This window comes from Carcharodon carcharias, chromosome 7 (assembly GCF_017639515.1).
Source record: "Carcharodon carcharias isolate sCarCar2 chromosome 7, sCarCar2.pri, whole genome shotgun sequence".
Taxonomy (NCBI): domain Eukaryota; kingdom Metazoa; phylum Chordata; class Chondrichthyes; order Lamniformes; family Lamnidae; genus Carcharodon; species Carcharodon carcharias.
Window position 1 is genome coordinate 142365267 of NC_054473.1, and position 22593 is coordinate 142387859.

At 42.2% G+C, this 22593-nt stretch overlaps 2 protein-coding genes and 1 long non-coding RNA gene across 5 annotated transcripts in view; 2 read left to right on the forward strand and 1 right to left on the reverse strand.

The window, feature by feature from the left end:
* LOC121280159 overlaps nt 1-22593 on the forward strand; it is a 101512-nt gene that overhangs the window by 52094 nt on the left and 26825 nt on the right. Inside the window, exons 2-3 of one of the 2 annotated variants that reach the window (XR_005943547.1) lie at nt 13140-13210; nt 16070-16215. The exons of the other annotated variant lie outside the window; for it this stretch is intronic. This is a non-coding gene — a long non-coding RNA (uncharacterized LOC121280159). Of the gene's footprint in view, nt 1-13139; nt 13211-16069; nt 16216-22593 lie in introns of those variants that run through there. 2 annotated transcript variants of the gene reach the window in all.
* On the forward strand, nt 9603-9773 carry LOC121280158 (40S ribosomal protein S29-like). Its single transcript, XM_041191861.1, has one exon. It carries the CDS (start codon nt 9603-9605, stop codon nt 9771-9773), a length of 171 nt encoding a protein of 56 aa, XP_041047795.1.
* The window catches only part of nkd1 (NKD inhibitor of WNT signaling pathway 1), a 119008-nt gene continuing 107502 nt past the window's right edge, over nt 11088-22593 (reverse strand). For both annotated transcript variants that reach the window (XM_041191860.1, XM_041191859.1), the window contains 4 exons: nt 22064-22211; nt 16616-16700; nt 15899-16029; nt 11088-14993 (listed from right to left, as the gene is read on the reverse strand). In XM_041191860.1, coding sequence (XP_041047794.1) covers nt 14404-14993; nt 15899-16029; nt 16616-16700; nt 22064-22211 — 954 coding nt within the window. In that variant the 3' untranslated portion in view covers nt 11088-14403. The remainder of the gene's footprint in view (nt 14994-15898; nt 16030-16615; nt 16701-22063; nt 22212-22593) is intronic.

Genomic DNA, 22593 nt, shown 5'->3' on the forward strand with positions numbered 1-22593 from the left:
TGCTTTGCTGAGAGGGTGCAACACAGGTGTGTTTCCATCATTGCTGTCCTCTGGGATCAGTGGTGGGCCTTCAGGCTCCTCACCCCGATGGGCTACTGGTGAGCCTGAAAGGAATAACAAGGACATGTCATTAGCTGAAGTTGTTACATTGTTACTGTGCATGCCTGGCACCTGGATCAGGGTGCCCTTGTCTTTCCATTATCAATGGGGATTCCATGTTCGAGGCTTACATCAATATAGAGACTACAGTGGAATGGTTGCTGTTACAGACATTCTGACCTCGGTTCACTGCACTCTTACCTCCCTGTGACATCCCAACCTCACCGCAGCCGGTTGACCTAGGCACATGGCGCCTCTCCAGCTCCAGGGCCTCCTGCTCATATCGAGTTAGGATTGATAGGTGGGGCAGTCCTCTACCAGTCCTCAACCTCTCGGCATTGTTATGGCATGTCTTCTCCTGAAAGGACAGAGGGAACATTGATTAGTCCACCCTGTACCTGCATTACCACTGTAGCCTGGCCAACCCCACCTGAGGAAAACCTCGCAGGGCTCAGCCGATTCGTGACCCTGGAGCAGCAAGACACTCGGTCCAAGCAGCCAAGGCTCACCCCCTTGCTCAGATGCTGTCTCATTGGCATTTGCTGCTCACACTCTAAGACCCCTGAGGCCCAAGAGAGGGGGCAGCTCCTAACTGCTATGCTAAGTGACCCATGCCAATACGGTACTCACCCTTCCCGATCGCAGGACATCATTGTACCGCTTGCAGCACTGCACCCATGTGCGTCTCACCAGATCATGGGAGCTCACCCTGGATGCCACCTCCTCCCAGGCATTTTTGGTGAGGTGTTTGCGGGGGGGGGGCGGCGGGGGTGCTCCTCCTCCCGTCCCTGGGGACAAGGATAACCCAGCGTGCTGCCACCTCCTCCAGGAGGGCAGTGAGATACTCATCGGAAAAACACGGGGTCAACTGCCCCACCAGCCTGCCCTCCTGCCTGCTGTGTTCACCAGTAACAAGCTCTGTGACGAGGTGCATGTGCTTCACTGGCAGCCTTCGCATGGCTGCCGCAGCCTCTTTTGAATAGGCTGCCGGGTCGCCATTGGACCTGGCGAACATTGAGCTCCCACCCCCGCCCGCCCGCCCCTTCTTGCTGTTGCTGCTGTAGCCTCTTATGCTGGGTGGGCCTTAATTGGCCCGCCACATAAAATCGCGGTGTGGAGTCGATGGTGAGCTGTGGTCAGCTTCCCGACCGCCCCCGCCTACTCCTGCCGAGCCTGCCCAACAGGGAAAAATTCTGGCCCATGTGCTTATTATGATGCCTGGTAAATAATGCATATAAGTAGTTTTAGCTAATGTCACTTTACGGGACCATGGCCGAGTAAGATGCCATAAGCATATGCTCAAAGAAAGGCACTCCACTTCGTACAATCATTGACATAGGGCGGTAAGACAGCCCGCATTGACACCAGGGTAGAAGGTCTGAATAAGAGACCATTGGGTACAAGGTATGGTCATAGACCAAACCCAGCAGCTGCAGTCATACATTGTCCACGCACCACTTGGAATTTTAAGACAGAAAAGAAAGGCCCTGATTCCCCTGGATACTACAAGGAGCCATCCTTCCAGTTTCAGCATTTCAACACCGATGACACAGCCTCTACTGAAAACACCCCTAGAAATGCCACTCAGGCCCAGGAGCCAGGTATACCCCAACAACCCCAACCAAGATTAAGATGAGATCAGGGAGAGTCGTCAAAGCAACTGACAGGCTTAATCTGTGATGTTATGACTTTAGGGGGAGATGGCGGGAATGTAAATTGTTTTGAAAATAGTTTAACGAAAGAATTTGACAGTTTTGCGATTATACTTGGTGGTGGGGGGGTGGGTATGTAGAGTAATGGGTTAATGGTTATGTTAATGAGACCATGATGATATTAATAATGTAACTGTGACGTCAGTGGTCAGAGGACTGAGAGAGTCTAAGAGAGGGAGGTGCAGAGTAGTCTGTGTCCTGAATACCATGTACTTATTATGAAGCCTTGTAAATCGTGTAATTAAACAGTTTTACCATCTCAAGTCACTTGTAGACTAAATTAAACCTCTCTGAAATAAGGAGATATGCCAGTAGAAATAAATTTGATGCAATTCACATTCATCTTTTAGCCACTGACAATAAGTAGAACTAGCACATAGATATTTATCAGTATTTAGTAGCAATGACTGAGTTCAAAAATTAAGTAACCTGATTTGATAGTCTCCAAATCTGCGTGTCCTATATCTGTGACTGTGATAAATGTTTCTGCCTGAATGTAGCATCAATTGTACAGAAAGAGTGATACTGTTTTGTCCTCATTTACCAAGTAAAATAGCAAAAATTAGATCTGCTCAATATTCAGACTTGCAATGGAAAACTGAACTAAAGATTGGCCATCGTCTCCCGCGGTGGCTCAGTTGATAAAGCTACTATGCAGTTATGACATACAGACCGGAAGTTCCTATCCCTGGTGCACATGGAGTTAGCTAATCTAAACTGAGGTTTCAGCAGAGGCACTACAATTGGCTTAAATTCATTGAGGTCAGAGGGAAAGGTCAGTGGGAATTACTTGCCTAATCATTATTCAGTGACTCTTGTTGGAGATTTGAATATGTATCTGGTCATGTGGGGAGAACAAAAAGTTAGGTTTGGCTGGGATATCTCTCTGCACAACATTTCTTCCCAAAAAGAACCTCAACAGTCACTGCCTACATACCAATCCCACCCTAGTTCACAGAGAGTCAAGACCCCATACAACTTCCCATTCTTTCACAAAAGATGCTTTCTCATCATCCAACCTTTCCAATTTATAGTGGCGGTACTCAACAATTTGATTCAGCATTCCTCTTTCCCTTCATTCTAATTCAAATTAGGAATCTTGGTCCATTTCCTCTTTCAATCTAGCACATTTGCCAATCCTGCGAAGCAGTTTTGAAGGTGGGACCAGGATTAGGGATTAGGGTGTTGAGTTGCAGCCTGACGTGCTCTTGCCTCCGGGAGATCCTGCTAGAGGCTGATGAACATTGGCAGCGGCTACCCATCTGGCAGAAGGAGGTAATCAATCACCATCAATTAAGGACCTAATGGAGGATTGGGGCGGACTCTGCTGTGATCCTCCCAGTGTCAGAGCGGAGTCCCACTGAATGCCAAACTCAGCCGCCCGTGCAGGCGGCCTCCCAGCTACAGGCTAGGTAGTCACTTGAGCCAGAGGCTCCATGCCCCAAATGTCAAGGCCGCAGGTGTGAAAGGCCCAGACCAAACAAATCCTCAGGATGGGTTTTCCATTTCTTTGATTGGCCTACCAACTTTGTCCACCTTTAATTTTGAAATGAGATGCATGCTTCCGATGGTGCCACCATTTTGGAGCACCCTTGTGCTCCCCTTGCTGCCTGAGCAGCGCCCAGCTCTTCCTTCAGGCTGCCAGCCTACCAAAGTGCCAGAAACTCACTTTCCACCCTTAGTTGGCTCTGACTGCTGAAAAAAAGGCAATGATCAGAAGATCCTGCCTTTTATCCCTGGTGTTCAAACTGGAACTTTATTCCTCCTCCAACCCTTTCAGTTAATGGTCAAACTCTCCTTCCTTCCCATCCTCACACCTCCATTGCTAGCTTCTCCCAACTTCCTACCCCGCTCCTTGTCATGCAATCCTCATCTCACTCCCTTCCTTTGTCTGATATCCACTTTCTCTTTCGTTCATTACCATTAATTTCTATCCTCACCTCTTCAGTCAGTGGAAGCAGTCTTGTCTCGACCTGAATTAGAAGATCATGGGTTTAAGTTCCATTTCAGGACTTTAGGACTAAATTGAGGCTTACAATTCAGAGATGGACTGACAAAGGGGCACTGTCTTTCAGATGAGACACTGAAGACTCTGCCTGTCTAGTTAGTTAAACATAAAAGTTCGCATAGCACAATTTGGTCAAGAGTAAAGGAGTTTTCCTGGTATCCGAGCCAACATTTATCCCCATTAAAACAGAGCAACTGGTCATTTATCTTTTTGCTCTTTGTGAGTATCTTGCTGTCCTCAAAATTAGGTACCATGTTTGCCTACAAAAAAGCAACTCCCTTCTAAATGTAATTAAGGAATTAGAGTACACAAAAGAAGGAATATGTATTTCCATCAATGGTAGCACTCAGGTAGTGATATTGAGGAGACACACTGGCAAAATAAATCTTATTTATAAGCATATGCTGCCGTTTTCAGCTTCTTCTGTGGTCATACTATTGCCTTACTCCTGCCTTTGGTACCTCACTGTGCTCAGGGTGGGATGGATATTATTTATCAGTCTATTTTTAGGGACTAAGAAACAAAAAACTGCAGATGCTGGAAATATGAAACAGAATCTCAGAATCACACAGTGCAGAAGAGGTCCTTTGGCCCATCGAGTCTGCACCGACACGAGAAACACAAATTGGCACAGAAACAGAAAATGCTAGGAATACACAGGATATTAACTCTTTTTTTCCCTGAAGTCTCCCAGGGTTACAATTTGGAAGCAGGTAAGTGACTGCTTCCATGACAATCTGAGGTAACCTGTTAAGAATGACAAAAAGTGACTCAAGATCACTCCATCTTATTTTCTCTTCCTCTAGAGAGATTGGTCTCCACTCACTAGACTGAATTTTCATTTGGGGTTGCTGATCCCGTGATCAAGAGGAAATGTGGGCTGGGAAATCAAACATGCTGTTGAGTTTTTGAAGAGGCAGCCAATTAAGTGGCTGCCTCCAGGAGCCCAGTCCAATTAAGGATGGAGTGCAAGCTCCTGAGGCAGGACAGCCAACAGGAGGCCACCCAGCTCTATAAGATCAGCAGACCCACCATCAAAGATGGGAGCTACCAATGCTGGTAAGAGAGAGGGGGTGACTCAGGATGGAGGTGCCCTCTTAAGACTTATCAAAAACTTTAAAAATGAAAGGAGGCCACAGCTGCCAGGGCATCAGTGTGGAGAGGGAATCTTTCCACACAGCCTGTGGCTTTGGCTATGGTCACCTTGCACTCACAGCCACATTGTATGGTTGAGGGAGGGGAACATGGGTGTTAAAAATGGTAAATAAAACATGGAGAAATTATTTCACTGTGGTCCATCACTTCATTCATTGGCTAGGATTCAGTCTCTGCAGGGGGCCTGACTGCTGACTGGAAAATTCCAGTTGATGATCATATGCCTATTAGGGCTCTTAATTGTCTACTTGCCACTTGTGGAGAGGTAATTATCCCCCTCCGCAACCAGCCTCTTCATAAATGGCCTTGGGGAGGGTGGTGGGAAGGTGGGGTGGGTATTGGTGGTGGAACCACGCTGACACACTGGTCAGCAGGAAATGGTGGACCTAACCTTCTCCACTGCCACATCTGCGGCCATTTAAGAATTCAGCACACTGCTTCCTGAAAACAGTACAGCTGATAACAGCAGCATTTTTGCTGTCTGTTCCCTCCCCTCTTCCCCAGCTATCATGTTTTGGTGTTATGGGACACAGTACTAACACATGAAAATACGTGTTCTCTAAACTACCTATTTTGCAATACAGTGACTTCTATTGCTTGTTTTTTTTGCCTTACTACAATACTGTTAGGCACTTTGGGATGTTTTCTAACTGTAAAGTGTGTGTATAAATGCAAATTGTTGTTGGTACTGAATGCCTTTTTATGTTATGCATTTATCCATTTTTTGCTGGGGGAAACATGGGAGATTAATGTTACACTGAGCACAGAGTAAATCTTCTCCAAGATATTCAAAAGTGATTTGTGGATTTTTGGGATCAATTTGCAAAGAGGATATGATTTTTTAATTGATTGAATTTTGTCCATTATTTGGAATGAACAGGGATAATACGTTAGGGGACATTGATAAAAAGTTAAAGAATTAAGTTAGGTCAAATGTGACTGGAGTTTCAGATATTAAGACACAGCAAATATCTTTTAAAAATTAAATATATTAATAGTATATATGTTTAATCCATTAATAGTCAATATTTAGTTAACAATAAAGTTATCAGTGAAAGGTTTGTTTTGATACATCATAGGTTCTTACTACATACAATAGGATTTATACAAAAGGAGGAATATGTTATAAAATGTGCGTCTCTCTCTAACAATCCCTTGAAATGAGGAGAATGCTTGCCATGGAGTTTTTAATGCGCTGCAGCTACCACACCTTCTGGTTGACCAGAAAACTCTCCCACTCTTACCATCTGCCACAGGCGTATTGGAAGGATTTACAGGTTTACAATCAACCTGCTTGTCCACACCGCGAATGCACCTCTGTAAACATCAAACCCTGTCGAGTCCTGGGAGCTGCTGGCTCAGAGATAGGAAAGCTACCCGCCATGCCACAAGACCTCCACATTATGAAAAGTAATAATTCTTTTGTATCTATGGAGTTCAAGCAGTATATTCATCTTTAAAACACTGCTAACATAATCATTCCATTTTGTGGTGTTAAAAAGCCACATCCTGTAGAGACAGATTGCAATTCTCAAAGGGTTCCATTGTTTTTTATGGCATTCAGATAATTTGAGAACCAGCAAAAGGTCACACAAAATGAAACTTTTCACCCTTTCAGACTTTGCACTGTTTGAAAAAGTTGCCTTCAGGAGATTGTTAAGTAGAACTGCTTACATGGCACGATAATCTGGAGTTAACCAAACTGGTCTGAAAGAGGGTCTGAAGGGGAGGTAGTCAATCTAGTTTCAAGTTGAGTACATTTACAAATTGTTCCTAAGTGCAAGTAATGTCACTGTCGTTTGGCATGGTCTTCTTAATGCCTTCCAATGTACACCATTAGAATGCAATGCAATTTGTATCATGTAAAATAGGTCAGCAAAACAAAAAAAGTTGCATTTAACAGGAACTAAATCAGAAACAAAACACAGCATGATTAGTTAGCAGGATCTATTTGATTTGTGTATATCAGCACTTGATACCATATACAGAACGCTGAGTACTCCTGTAGTTTGGAGTGGGGGCATGGAGGGAAATGCACTCCTTGGGAGAAATTGAATAAGCCCCAAGAGAGCAGGCAGGGAAATGGGTGAATTGTAGAGTTGGGAGAGCAGCTGGGAGATGGAGTGCCCATCGCCTTTTTGAATCCCCTTGATTAAGTCAAAGGCATAGAATATCGAGGACAGCAGTCCTATCTAGAGTCCATTTGAGGTGCTTAAGTGGCTAATTAGTGGCCACTTATCACTCAAGGGCCTCGTTCTACCAGCAGAGATGAACGGGGTGGGGTGAGGGATGGTTATATGTCATAAAGGGAGGCCACCTGTAAGCTGGTGGCCTCCCTGTAAGCTCAGAGAGGGGCTGGACCCTTTTGCTCGGGCACCTTGTGGCTCCTGAGGGCTCTCTTGGTGGCAAGGGCTGCCCCTGCTGAAATAGTCCCTGCTGCCCGCCACAACGACCTCCTCCCCATCACCTGGGCCTGCTTGACTGGCCTCGGTAAGCTTGATGCGCTCAATTGTATTTCGGGGCCTCCTCCGTGGTCACTGTCCCAGGGCCTGCTGCAGTCCCAGAACTTAACCACCGCTTCGAGTGGTGCTACAGGAACAAAAAAGCTGCTGGGCCTCTGCTTGGCTGCAGCTCGTGTGGCTGGGCTTTTCGCCATTAAAGGCATGAAAACCCCAATGACAGGCAGTTAATTGCCTGATTGACATTTAACTCCATCGGGGACTCTGAAAGTGATTGTGGTGATGTTGTCCTCGTCAGTTGTGGTCTACCATATCCAGCAGGCATTCAATCTCCTACATTGCCAACCACCTTACTCATGGTAATCTGAGATAGATGACAAGCAAACAGCTATTGAATTTATTTCATAGATTGTGAAAGGGTGGTTTTTAGGACGTGCAGGATCCTGGCTGAATTTTGGCTTTGAACTACAGAAATGGCCACATAATGGCCCAAAACTTGCTCTGAACTACTTACACCCATTGCTGCACATGCAACAATTGACTGTTTAATAGCCAAAAACACACATGAATCCTACTAAGCTGATCAGTTTAATTTTCTTATGTGAAAAGTGTACTATGTTATAAAATTAAAGACAAGCTAAACTCACACTGGTTATATAGTAAAGGAAAATCATTACAGTATATAGCTTAATATTTGGTTATGCTTCTACATTTTGTTTAAAGTGACTAATGATCTACCCAAGGCCGTTGAAATACTATTGGCTGATCCAGTGCGTGTTACAGATGAAGATACAGCAACATAATGGAACTGATGTTAACTCAGTTCAAGATAATGAGTTTTTGAGTGAGTTAGAACTTCACCCATTCTTTATGAATGGCACCATCAATGTATTTGGGGAGTTTAGAAGGAATGCTGGGATAATGGGTGAGCAACTATACATAAATCAGCAATTGTGTTTCGCATGTGTCGGTCCAGACTTGATGGGCCAAAGGGCCTTTTCTGCACTGTGAGATTCTGTGAATTGATCAAGAGTCAGGGAAGATTCTATCGCTTGATTCTATTAAGTGTTTCTTTCTAATATAGCATTTCTGTTTGTGAATATTTTCTAATTGAAGGAGTTATTTTAATATAGGAATGAAAGTGAGGTATACCCTATCTGGAGGATACAATTCTCGGGAAAAAGAAACAATTTCTCATTTTTAATCAAAACATTGTTAGTGCACATGCAGCTCACCCCCTGTCATTTGGTTCATATACAGTAACAGATTGTATAACAAGTGAGTTCGTTGCACTTTACAATACAATGTGTTGCATTAGGAAACATGCCCAAGAGGATTTTATGCATCAGCGAGCAGGGGCGGGGCCCGCTTGCTGACGCGTAAAATGACATGTGGTGACATTGGGGGGAGCTCCCGACGTCACCCCGCCCCATTTAAATTTTCACGAAAGCAGGGGCTCAGTGAAATCAACTGCACGCCCACAGGCCTGCCAATGGAGGCCATTGACAGAGTCAATTATGTAATTAAAGGACCTGTCTGTCTAACCTTAATGTTGGCAGGCAGGCCAGGAACCCTGGCGGGTATTAGAAAAAGCATGAAACCTCATCCATGGGCAGGATGAGGTTTCATGTAGGTTTTAAAAATTTTAATGAAGTTTTTGAGAGAATTATGGACATGTCCCAACTCATGTGACATGTTTTAAGTTTTTTAGATTTTGAGCCGATCTCCCTGAGGCAGCACTTAGCCTCAGGGAGATGAGTGTGCGCTCTTTCGTGCCTGAAAGAGCACACACTCAATTTTGGGAATCCTCCCCCGCCTGTACAGGGAGGGCATAATTCTTCTGTGCGGACATCACGCTGGGCAGGCCTTAATTGGCCCGCCCACGTAAAATGGTGCTGCACCCCTGATTGGGGACGTTGATTGGACACGCGCCTGTGTGTGCCTGTCCTTCAACTTCCCCCTTGACAGGGGGACAAATTCAGCCCCAAGTTGCAGCTGATTAGAAAGGTCCAATCACAGACTGCACAGCCAGCCAAATTCATAATCTTTGTGCAAGGTGGGTCCTATTTCACTCATTGATTAAAAATATATATTACTGCTATCACTTAATAGCTTGTTGATGACAAGAGTTGCAACATCAGCAATGCTCTCTCTCTCTGTCTGGCCACCATGGGTCATCAGCAGCTTTACTGGTCCCACCCTAGGAAATTCGGCCAGGGCTCCAGCTCATGCCGAGTCTGTGCGCACCGACACGGCCTGATCCGGAAATATGGCCTCAACATGTGCTGCCAGTGCTTCAGACAATACGCTAAAGATATCGGCTTCGTCCCACTGGACTAAATTACAAAAGGAGCAAGAATGCATTCCAATGTAGTGTGAAATGGAAACGCAGCATGTGTTGAACAACTTTCTACTGTCTTCACCTGGAAGAAGCAACATCAGCAATTATTTTGTCCAATGTTAATAAGGCTCTTTTAAATGCCTATAATGGGGAACTGGTTTGGAGAATACATTGAGATTGATATCCTGGAAAATTCAATTCATATCAGTACATGCTGCAAGTCATTAACCCAGGTGCTTCTGTGATTTTATCTCTTCTACTGCCTTAATATTAATTTACCTTTCATATGCTTTCAATAACATTCAGTCTCAGTAAGCTCTCCAGCCTTGGGCAATTGCTAAAATGTTCATCAAAACAGAAGTAGGCAAACATACACAAGAACTGTTTAAAAGTTAATTTTTGTAACAAAAATATTTGTTTTTATGCTGTAATGACGGCATTTGATTTTTAAACTGTCTCAAAGTCATTTTCTTTAATGTAAGGTTATATTACCCTTGGTGAATATATGGTCACTATGTAGTACTAAAATAAAGCTGATGACTCAAGTTCTCAAGAGCTTTAACTGATTATAATTTATTATATATGTAAAAGAATGAACTACTTTATCACCATGTAGTTTGTAAGTTACACTTTTGTAAACAACATCTGTAACACAATTATTTTTCTGTTATTCAGCATCTCCAATATTGTTCCCTTTCACTTACAACATAATTTCACAATATTTACCAATGATATTCTGTGCATCAGTTGACCCAGGTACAATTCAGTCAGTTGTAAAGACACATAGAAATAGGTGGCTAGATGTTGATTTACAGTTGCTTGTGAGGTCCCAAATTTTTTGGAGCTTCGATTGAAGCAAGTGGTTTAAAAGAGCATTTTTATAATTCATTTATATGCAGTTCTGTTCAATGCTTTCTTGTCAAACGATAGCAAGCGTGAAGTCTTTTAAGTAATGAATGCAATAATAAACAATGTAATGACTAGTCTCCAAAGTGTAACAAATCTATAAAATTGGTTACTATGTTCTTTGTAACCTCAATTATTAGTAATTTATTTTTAATTAGCTTACAGCCCTTCCCTCCAAATTTTCCACGTGTATTTTGCAAGATGATTATATTGTAAACACTTTGTGGCTGTGCATGCAATGTTTCTCATGGAGTCTCATGAGGTTCACTGAATTGCGTTAAGTGACATTTTGCCTTTTTGCCAAAATGGCAGGCAGACAAGCATATAGATCAGAAATTACTGGTCCCTAATGGCCCAAAGTGAAGTACTGCTGAACACTGTCAAATAATTAGTCGCAGGGACACAGGTTTTGTTGATATATTTGACTAGTTTACCTTTAATTAAAAGGGGTTTCTGTTGGCACAGTTTTACTATTAAATAAATAAAGCATTTAATCAAAACCATCTATATATACTATACAAAATACTGAAAGATATATTCAATTAAAGGGATACTGCAAAAAAATTGCTTTCAGAAGGGAACATTATGAACTGTGTTACACAAGTAATATTACAACTGAATGGTACAATATGTAGTCAATACAGATTTAAATACTGTTCTTTTACATGGCTGTCAAAAAACATTACACACGTCGGGAATGTACACAAATGTGTAAGATATACTAGTGGTGGAGACAGGATTGCATTAGACTTAGTTTGTTAACACAGGGTTACCAATAATTAAAACACTAAGACACAGAAAGCCAATATGCTTAGCAGACATGTGTCACTTTCAGTCCAATATATATTTTATAAATACAAAGTATACTTAGAAGGGAAAGACTGCTACTCAAGCAGCATTTATAACATCAAGGTACAACTCTAAGTCCATAAATGAAAAAGTTCATGGCCTCCTTAATTCCTTAGTAAATCTCAGAAGAATCCGTGAAATCTATTTAGAATGTTTTCCTCAAGGATGCAGTTGTAAATAAAACAGTACATTCTAAAACATTTTCTTCTATGGTTCGTGACTGGCGATTTCACTGCCCATGGGACTTTCCTTTCACGCCTATAGAAATCAGATGTGTTTTTTCATAGATGTGATATAAAGCCCAATTCACACAGCAAATTACTTTCTGATACCTTTAGAGTAATGTATAAAGAGGGTAACATACATACTCCACTGCGTGTTACTCTGTATAATACAAGCGTAGTTTTATTTGACAAGGATGTCTAAACAGATAGCAACGTCTGTGGGGTTTCTTGTCCTATGTCACGGAAGTGATTTAATAAATGAAGGCATTGATGTTTGTGAAAACATATTCCGTCCAATCCTTGTTCCCTTTCCTAATACCAGGATTTTGTGTATCTTCTTTGGCCATTTCAGAGTATTAATTCAATCCACCACCACAATATGATATTGTGATTTCACTTGTGGTGGGTGAGGGTATGGTGATATATGGCTGATGCAAAGACTATTTTGACAAGAACAGTAGCATGTTCCATTCATTATTCCATAACCTATTGTGAGGAGGTAATCTTGGAGCAGATGTAAAGGAAAAAAATAAATAAGCTAGAGCTGGCACTTTGTTTACAGAATGCACTTCAAGGTAAGTGTTCTCACCTTATCCCAAGTATTGCCAGACTGGGATTGTTTTTAATAATGTAACATGTAAATTGTCCAGCTCAACAGTTCTAGCTGTGAACTAAATATTACTTATTTGTAAAAAGAAAAACACTGATAAACTCCCAATGAGAAAAATTCCATGGAAAGATTCCCATGCCCTAATCACGATTGGAAATACATCACATGTCTTTACCAGTAACAATAATCTGTCATGCGATTGCAAAGCAGTGTGTTCTGAATTTATTATACTGATGAACACAAGAAATATCATTAATTTGTTATCACAATTAGAACGGTACAATTTTAAATCTAAATGCAAAACCATAAGACCATGAGATGTAGGAGCAGAAGCAGGCCATTTGGCCCATCGAGTCTGCTCCACCATTCAATGAGATCGTGGCTGATCTGATAATCCTCAACTCCACTTTCCTGCTTTTTCCCTATAACCCTTGATTCTCTTTCTGATTAAAAATCTGTCTCTCTCAGTCTTGAATATTCTTAACGACCCAGCAAGATCAGTAAAAAGTTGGTAAATTTTACTGAGCTAAAGGCCAACTTAAAATGCTGATCAAATTTGTCTCTGGTAACGTGTTTCCTGTCTGAACACAACCCACTGAAGTTTATTATTGACCTTTTCCTGGAGTAAAAGTGACATTTTGCAGTGACATATTTATTGCTGTGTGAAAGGGGCTGAACACTTAATAGTCAGCAGTAACATGTGGTATTTTAGAATTCTTCTGTAGTAGAGTTTAAGATGCTGGCCATAGAATAAACAGATATCTTAATCATTCCAGGCCTTCTTCCATTTGTGCAAAAGACTCACCACAACTAACTCTCAACAGGATCCTGCATATCACCATCATGGGTGAGGTATCTTTATTTGATTAACTCCTATGTTATTTCAATAAGGTTTAGACACTACTTTAAAAATGGAGTTGGTTGCACCAAGTTATGTCCCTTCTTCCCTGTGCACCATTCATTAAGAAGTCCACCGTCATTCCTTTCAGAAGAAACTCATTTTTCAAAAAAAAATAAACTCAAACCACAGTTTTAAAAGAAAATGCACCTGAGATAGAATATATACTTGCCAACTTCTCTTAAATGTGTACAGAGCATTGCACCTTCTGTGTCACTCAGTCCCATGGCACAGAGTCAATTGTTACGGTGACCTCGGGTTTCTCCAGTTGGTGGGACAGGAGTGACAGAACTTGAGTGCTATAATATTGGGTTTAATTGCATACATACACATTCTTAGACTTTACACTGTGCACATTTCTCAAATGTACACGAGTGATTACACCCAAGAAGTTTAGATCATAAAGATCTGATCTGCGATACAGTGCACTAACTAGTGCAGGGAGCTCTGAAAATTATGTGCACAGCTTTGTCTAATCAATTCACTCCACATATGTATGCAGTCAGAATAGAATTAACTGAGAGACATGCCACTCTCTTGGATATTCCAAAAGAACTCAAATACATGTTCAGTAACAAAACATTCAAATCAACAACTTTTCACCAGAAAGCACTGAATTCAAGCAACCAAATAAACTAAGAAAAAAATGTACCAATAATGGCACAAATCTTTCAGAACACTTAGCAGCGTTTCTTTCCTTTAGGCTTCCTCTCAAAAGGTAGAAAAAAAATTGACTCCAGAAGGAAGGATTAAAACTACAGCATTATAACGACTGTAGAGTTGGCAAATGTGGGTAACGTGAATCTTAATATAGAAAATAATTCAATTACAGAAACATAAATGATACTCTGGACAACACAAAAAGGTTACAAGTATGCAGAACAGAAAAACCCCTTGTGGCACATTTTATAGGTTAAAGAAAATAAAATCTGAATTAACACTAGAGGTAGCCAGCTGTTCAAAAGTCTTTTAGTTTCACTTCATGTCTTTATTATTCACTGTCAAAGTAATGAACTTAGCATCTTATAATTAATATCAACAATACTGTATAGAGCAACGGTCACAAAATCCAGCCAGAAATCGCTCCTTCAAGTTGGATAATGTGGTTTTAAGTTCTTGTAGAATACCCTGGTCTTCTCTGCTCATGTCTGGTAGAAGTGATGGTAGTGGTGATGATGTTCATGGTGGTGATGATGTTCATGTCTCTGAACAATGCGACCAACATGGCCTTCATACAGCATAAGAGATGGCAAATCCCTCACATGCTCTTGCTCTACTACTCTTGAAGGGGGTTGGAAGGCTTTATATACTTGATGGTTGTCCTTAGATCTTTGCTTATGTTTCTTATGACTCTGCTGATGCTGTTGACCAAGCTGCATGGGTAGATATGAAATATTTGGGCTGACTACCACAGGAGTGGGGGTCAGTGGCATGTAGGGACTCTGTGAAAGCTTGTTCTTGCCAACCTTTCCAACTGGGACTGAAGCCATCATATTTTTGCTCAGGGTTTTGGGTGATTTAACTAAGTGCTTGCTGGTGTCCTGATTGCGTAGTCTTTGCTGTAATTCAATCATCCTAGTGTATGAAGAATGGTTAAGATGACTGTGTCCTGGATCCATAGTTTGAGATCTCCTGTGGTGGCTGTGCATGATCTCAGGATCATGGGAACGGGATCTGGCATGATGAGAAATTTTCACATGATTTTCCTTTCTAGAAGCCACTGGAGGTGAACCTGCGGGATAAACACTTGCATTAGTCTATAAATTAAAGTGGGTCTTTATACTGCTAGCGTTAAGAACTTACAATATTAGGTTCCAAATGCCAAGGTTCTCTTTTCATTTGTTGCTTGCCCTATCTTTAGCTTTTTTTCCCATACAGTTTACTTCAAATCTTCCAATCAATATTGCTCAGGAACCAGTTTCTGGGAGGTGTACATAATAACTCCAACATACACAACCTCGTGTTTCCTCTGCACTGTAAAGTGATTCCTATTGGTTTATCCAAGCTGAGTTTGAGAACTGCTTGTACAGGTAGCCCCATCCAACTCTGTTTGACCTCTGGACATCACAGGGTCAGATAGATCAATAGATCAGGAGAAAAAGACAGATAAAGACTGACAGAGATACTGTAGATTGCTACCCCCAGGACCTGCCCCAGACATCTTCTGCCCAGCTGGACTGTCTGATATTGCACTTGCCCAGAGTACAAGAATTGCATTGGGATGCACATTTAGCACCACAGCCAGTCACAAAAAAGGCCATTCAAAAGGGAGCAAACCTTCTGCTGGCACTAATGGAGATTGGCTGATGCACTGCACCTGATAATTAAAAACTACCCTAATCATGGTCATGTTCTCCTGTCCCACTGACATAACCTTTAGAGTTTTCACCTCTACAGCCCTAACCTGAAGACCATTCCAAATATTCATTCTTTGCTTGAACAAGTGCTTCCTGAAATCGGCTCTGAAAATGTAATTTACCTCAATATCATTTATCGTCTTTCTAGATAGAAGAAGTAAATAGCTATTTAAGAGGAAGCAATTAATGTAAAAACATAGAAACAAGAGGAACTACACCAGCACCCGCAAAAAAAAAATACAATAACCGAATTGATCTGCTCTAATATAGATCCTTGTACCTGGTCCAAATTTTGAGGTGTAGTTTTCTATCCCTGCCAAATCAAGGTAGTGATTTCTCCTTTCTATGTTTTCATCCACACACTGGCGATGGCAGTTACTCTGCTGGGGATGCTGATCGCTGTTGTGACGTCTGAAAAATAGTAACTTGTTCATGTACACTCATTCCACAGAAGGCTTAATCCAGATGATGTTCTACTGTTCCATCACTGTCGCTGGGTCAAAATCCTGGAACTCCCTCCCTAATAGCTGTACCTACACCACATGGACTACAGCAGTTCAAGAAGGCAGCTCACCACCACTTTCTCAAGGGCAACTAAGGACGGGCAGTAAGTGCTAGCCCAGTCAGCGAAGCCCACATCCCGTGAATGAATAAAAAATATGTTTGTTTCCTGCATAAAATTAAATCTCAAATTTTTACACCAAATCAAAATATGCCATCATTAAGTTTTACCTGAAATCCAACATACATATTTAAGTTAATCTAAGTAAATTGCGAAACACAGATGCAACTTAACCTTAATATTGTCAGGATATTTCTATACAAAGTAATGGTGTTATATTTCGACATGTGAAAAAATAATTATTGAACTTCATCATAATTACACGATAATCACAGGGTGCTGTATAAATGTCAGTTACTTTTAACAGTTTGAAAGGATCTCGAAAGCTTGATTTTCTTTAACAAAAATGTTCTCATATGTCAGCCTGTTTCTTACCTAAGGGTAGCACGGATTTTCTTTTCCATATTCTTTGACTCCTCTAAACATTTATTTTCAGCTTTTTGCCATGAATTGTTAACATCTAAGATGGAGTAGGAAATTGAAAGCATTAGCTCTTTCAGTTCAAATTACAACTTCTTTACTATTATCAAATACTTACAAGTATGAGAGTCAAAACTAAACTAACTGCAGGGTGGAACAGTGGCTTCTAGCAGCAGGCCCTGAATTTGTACCAGTCATTTCACTCACCCCTCCACATTGTTGATCTCAGTCAGGCTGTTGTGGTGGTATCACATGGAGGCCAGAGCTTGATTCAGTGGAAGGGGGTGGGGGGGGAGGAGGCAAGGGGGCGGGTGTGCAGGAGCAATAGTTCAAGAGATACTTTGGCCACTCGTGTGTCACTAGCATCTGGTAGAAGACACCTATTTTCCTAACCATGGATGGTGGGAGTTATTTCTGAGGTTTTCTACCTCAAACCTGAATCTCTTTGTTGAGCCAGGAATTAACCCAGTTCCATTTTGAATAATTTAACTGTGTCAATTTTTACCTGCTATGTGGCAGTGTACTAAATAAGTCAATAATTCCAAAGTAGGATTGATTTACTCTTCCTGTTAAAGTCTCAAGTGATTTTAATCTATAAGCTTAGCTCCTGTAAACTGAATGAACCAAAACCGGGGCAGGGAGGGGGCCAGACTTTGGGGAGGGGGGTGGTGGTGGTGTGGTAGAGGGTTGCACCTCAGTGGTGGGGAGGGGTGGGTACCTCAAAGGGGGGAAATGGTGTTGGGGGTTGGACCTTGGGGTGTGGGGGCCAGGGAGAAGTGCTTGGGAGGGGGTGGGTGGGTTGGAAGTTGGGGTGGTAGCAGGGTCGGGATGGGTTGGGGTGGTGGTGGGGAAACATCGGTTATGGGGAGGGGTCAGGATGGGCTAACAGCAGCAGGGGGTGTGGGGCTTGTGAGCAAGGGAGGGATTGGGTTGAGTCAGGTATGAGGGGTGTCGGGTTGGGTGGGGGGGGTGTCGAAAGGTCAGTCGGGGGAGGGGGTCGGGCCTGCGGTGGGGGTGGGGGGGGGAGGGGGACGTTGGGCTCGCAGCGGGGGAGCAATCCCATGGGGGGTGGTCGGGGCGGTGGGGAATTCCACTGGGGTGGGGAGGGGGTGGTAAGTCAGGGGGTTGGTTCGGGTCTGTACAATAGTTACCAAGAGCTTAGAGGAGGTTTTAATTCTTCTAACTTATTCTGGGTAACTTTTTGTGTAACACAGTCGGAACCATCTGAAGTTGGCGGTTTAAATCGCAAACTAAGCTTACTTCTCTTCATCAGTATCACTTGCAAGTTCTTTTCCAATTTTTAAGTTTTGAATAATGGATGAGAAATTGGGGTCATGAGTGCTCCTCTTTGGATGCTTTCAGTGCCCTTGGGGCTCCAAAATAGCATCTGCCATGCATTTACATACGTGTGGGGAGAATCGTGCGCTGTGCAAAATCACTGAGGGCATTAGCACACTTGTGGAGAACATTTGCCCAAAGTGTGCAGGGCAGATAGATCACTGTGTAACATTGATTTGAGGTTAATGGTCCCATTTTGGAGCTCAATGCTCCAGCAGTGCAGGGCAATTGTCCAAAGGAAGTCTGGGCTTCTGGGCAATTGCCGTGCAAACCCTTCCCTGTGAACTTCCGAAAGGGATTCCCCAGCGCATCTTTGGGATATCCCCCAATCTGATGCTGGGGAGTTCAGAAGTTATGGCCCACTGCTTCACCTAATCATAGTAAAGCTGGGTAGTATGTTGGTCTCACTCCTGTGGCCTTAGATATTTTATAGAACTCTGTATACACTACATTTATTTTGCATTGCAACTGTTGCCATGCATTGCTTAATAGTTTCAATGTTATTTTTCATTTTATGGGTTGCTTTCCATAATGTACCCAATCTCATATCCACATTACAATATACATCTTTATCCCAATTTGACTGCAAGGCTCCTAAAAAAAATTACTACCTCCTTTCTAAAAGTCTAGATGTCAAAACATCCATTACATTATATTGTATTGTACACTTCCTTTTAAACCAATTCAGTTCTCTTCAAAGGATTTTTAAAATTTGTTCATGACCTAGTGTTCACAGGCTTGGAATCATTGCCTTTACCTATTAAATATATTTAAATTGCTTCCTTTATAATAGACTACAATGCTTTTCCTACCAAGCTGATAGGCCTATAAATCCAGGGGTCGGTCACATTTTTGACTTATTTTCCAAAACTGGAACATAAGCTATTTTCTGATCATCTGGTACTACTGTTGCACTTAATGAGCTTCAAAAAAATAAATCAGCCACAACTGCCCTTACTTCCAATCTCATTTCCTTAAGGACTCTTGGATACATTCCATCTGGGCCTGTGCTATTGCAAATAATCAAGAGTTCTGTGTTGTTTTTAAAGAAGTGACCACTTTGTTCACGATCTCTGATTTCCTTGACAAATTCAAATACATCAGCTCTTTCCAATCACTAGAAAGGAAATTCCACATTGAAACCTGCAAAAAAAACCGACAAACTTTCTTTTCTAGGACTTTTTCTGATTCATTATTTTCTACAAGGCACTTCACTTCTTTAATACAGTCCCCTGCTTATTACAAACACAAAGAAAGAAAGCTTACTTCTCTTTGTCAGCATCCCTCGCAAGTTCTTTTCCAATTTTTAAGTTCTGAATTATGGACGAGAAATTAGGCTCATGATTGCCCCTTTTTGGATGCTTTGAGCATCCTTAGGGCTTCAAAATAGCATCTGCCATGCATGTGCACACGTGTGGGGAGAACTGTGCTCCATGCCAAATCACTGAGGGCATTAGCACACTTGTGGAGAACATTTGTCCAGAGTGTGCAGAGCAGATAGATCACTGTGTAACATTGGCCAGAATCTTCGGGTCGGTGGGTCCCGCTTCCCGACACGTAAAATTACGCACGGTGACATCAGGCGTGTGTCCCAATGTCACCGCGCGTCATTCAGGTCTTCATTTCGGCGGGTGCACAGCCAACTCCGCTGCGCGCCTGCCGAACTGTCAAAGGCCTATTAAAGCCATTTAAAAACTGATTAAAGTTATTAACGGAGCTGCTTGTCCAAACTAAGAGTTGGCGGGCAGGTGAAGAGCCCAGACAGCCTTCGCATTTATCAGGAAACTTCATCCACGGGCGGGATGAGGTTTCATGAAGGGTTTATAAATTAAATAATTTTTTTCATTAAAGCTCATTGACATGACCCAGCTCATATGACACTGTCAAATGAGGGGTCATGTCCTAAAATTTTTTTCCCCCTTTATTAAAATTTTTGAAAATCGAACTGATCTCTGAGGCAGCCCTGTGCCCCAACTCAGCCTACTCCCCCCGCCCGCACAGGGAGTGCTCAGCACTTCCGGGTGCGCATCACGCTGGATGGGCCTTAATTGGCCCGCCCATGTAAAATGGTGGTGCGCAGCCTATCGGGGATAGCGTTCGGCTGCACGCCCACACGCGCCCACTCCCACTCAGCCCCACCGACGGGGAGAATATTCTCCCCATTGATTTGATGGTAATGGTCCCATTTTGGACAATTAGCTCAATGCTCTAGCTAGCGCCCTCTCCTGACATAGCTAAGCATACATCCAACAGTAAGAAATCCTGCCTGCGAATGCTATTTAAAGGATCATCAACATATTACAATTAAGTAGCTGGCTGACTTCTTCTGGCTGCTGCTATGACTCTACAAGTATTTGGTGCTTTCTATATTTGTTTAAAAGTCTACATGGGGCGGAATTTTACTCTGGTGGGATTTTAAGGTCCCGATGAAGACAATGGGGTTTTGAATAGCTCGCTGCATTTTACAACCTCGCCCCTGCCACGATGGTGCTGTAAAATTCTGGTCATGGAGTGGTGTAGCAGGTGCTGAAGGATCTTTGCTAACTTCATGGCTTCTGTACAAAACAGTTATCCCCAGACATCGTTGTGAGATATTCCTTTTGAAATAAAGTATAACTTGGAGAATGAACAGAGGCTGTGCAGAGCATGACAAGCTGATGGAATAAGGAGGGGGAAGAAAAGCTCTCTGCAGGAGGCCATATATGTCCAAGGAGTTCAGGAAGCAATTCTCCTACTTTGAACCTCTGCAAGGAATAACATGTGAGACATTTTCACTTGAGTAAGTAGGTCCTCACTGAAGTATTCAATCAGCTGGAGCCACATGTGCAATCTCAGAGATGGGCAAGGATTGCATTGCCAGTGGTTGTGAAAGTGATTGTGGTAATGAACTTTTATCGGTCAGGCTCCTTCCAGGCTGGACCTGAAGATATTTACAACATCTCGTAGCTTTCCGTCCATTATTGTGTAAGAGGCTCCCTATTCAAAGAAAGCTAACCAATATTCCCTGCAAATTGCATGACAATAACCCAAACATTCACAGGAAAAAACATTAAAGGGATGTGCACTTAAATGAATCACCCACATATTCAAGAAAAACTTTGAGAGCATGTTGGAGCTAACTATATTTCATTTCCACTCTTACCAGAGACAAGCAGCTGGAGCATGCACACAGCATCACTAGGGTTGTAGCTTCCCCATGGTTCATTCGCTACATGCACATCACTTTTCAGGTGCCTTATCTCAACTCTTTCTTATACTGGAACCAAAGAGATTTCACTCACTCAACATCCAGCTGGTGAGTCACCATAGGCAACGAGTCATGCAGGACAATGACAGCCTTCATTCTGTGGCAGTTGACTGTGCTAGCATGGCAAACTAAAAGAATGTTACTAGGTGACAAAAGGACTGTCTGCTGATGGCCTGGCTCATGATTCCATTGAGCAACCCATGCAGATGTATTAGCATGCAACAATGAAAGTCATGCTGCCACACGAAATCTGATAGAGCAGATCTCTGGTGTGCTGAAACAACACTTTCGCTGCCTGGACTGCTCTGGAGGAGCATTGTAGCATCTGACAGAAAGGGTGTCACAATTCGTGGTGCTCTGCTTCATGCTACACAACCATACCATCATGAGGGGACAGGTCTTGCCACTAGCTATATTGTGAGTAGCTGGTGGTGTATCAAATTTAACCTCCTACCTTTTAGCCACTTAAATTAATTGCATACATTTTTCAATCCTCCATTTTGAAGGTTTAATTAAAGCTTTTAAAAGATCAGGGAGAGAAATTTCAGAATCCACCATTTTTGAATGCCCCCATCTCACAAATTGTGAGCTCTGTGGAACTCAGTATATTGGGTCTGGGCCACATTATACATAAGATAGTTTAACAAGCCAGAAATCTGAATCTTTACGAAGATACTTTACAATCTGTCTAGTTAAAAATCCATCCCTTACAAAGTTCTGTCTGGTTAAAGTGACTATTAACAGAGAGAAGTGGGAACTCATATTACACAAACCTGCAAATACATGTGAATAGGCTAGTTTGAAGGTCTTTCTCTTACCGTTTTGAACTGTGTGATTGCCTTTCTTTTTTTGGCTTGCATCAGGCGTCACCGTTAGCTTTACCCGCAATGTTTTGCTGGTACTCGGTGAGTGGTTCACAGATGCATCTACCACCTCATAGATTGTATGCAGAAGACTAGTGATATCCTGCAAAAAGTATAAAAACAGAAGTGGTGTAGTACTCTTATCAACAAAGAGGACGCCCAAAGTGTAGTTACTTTTTATAAACTGATTTCTGGTGGGAGTCATAGGTTTTTATGGGTTTATGAGCAACACATTTATGAATGTTAAAATTAAATACACAGAAGAAAATATGAGAAATTATGCTTATGTGCACTATTGCAGACAGATGGGAAAAATGTTGACTTAAGTACTGTGGAACCTAAAAAAATTACATGATGGGATGACTCCAATCACAGAACAGTGCCCCTTGCTGCTCATGGCAATATTCCCACTTTCCATCTTTATAGACTTAACTATGAACTCAAATTACATAAATTCATTTCACACAGAATCATCGTAGTAAAAA

Coding starts and splice junctions, on each gene's coding strand:
- LOC121280158 (XM_041191861.1), top strand. CDS start 9,603: ATGGGTCATCAGCAGCTTTACTGGTCCCACCCTAGGAAATTCGGCCAG.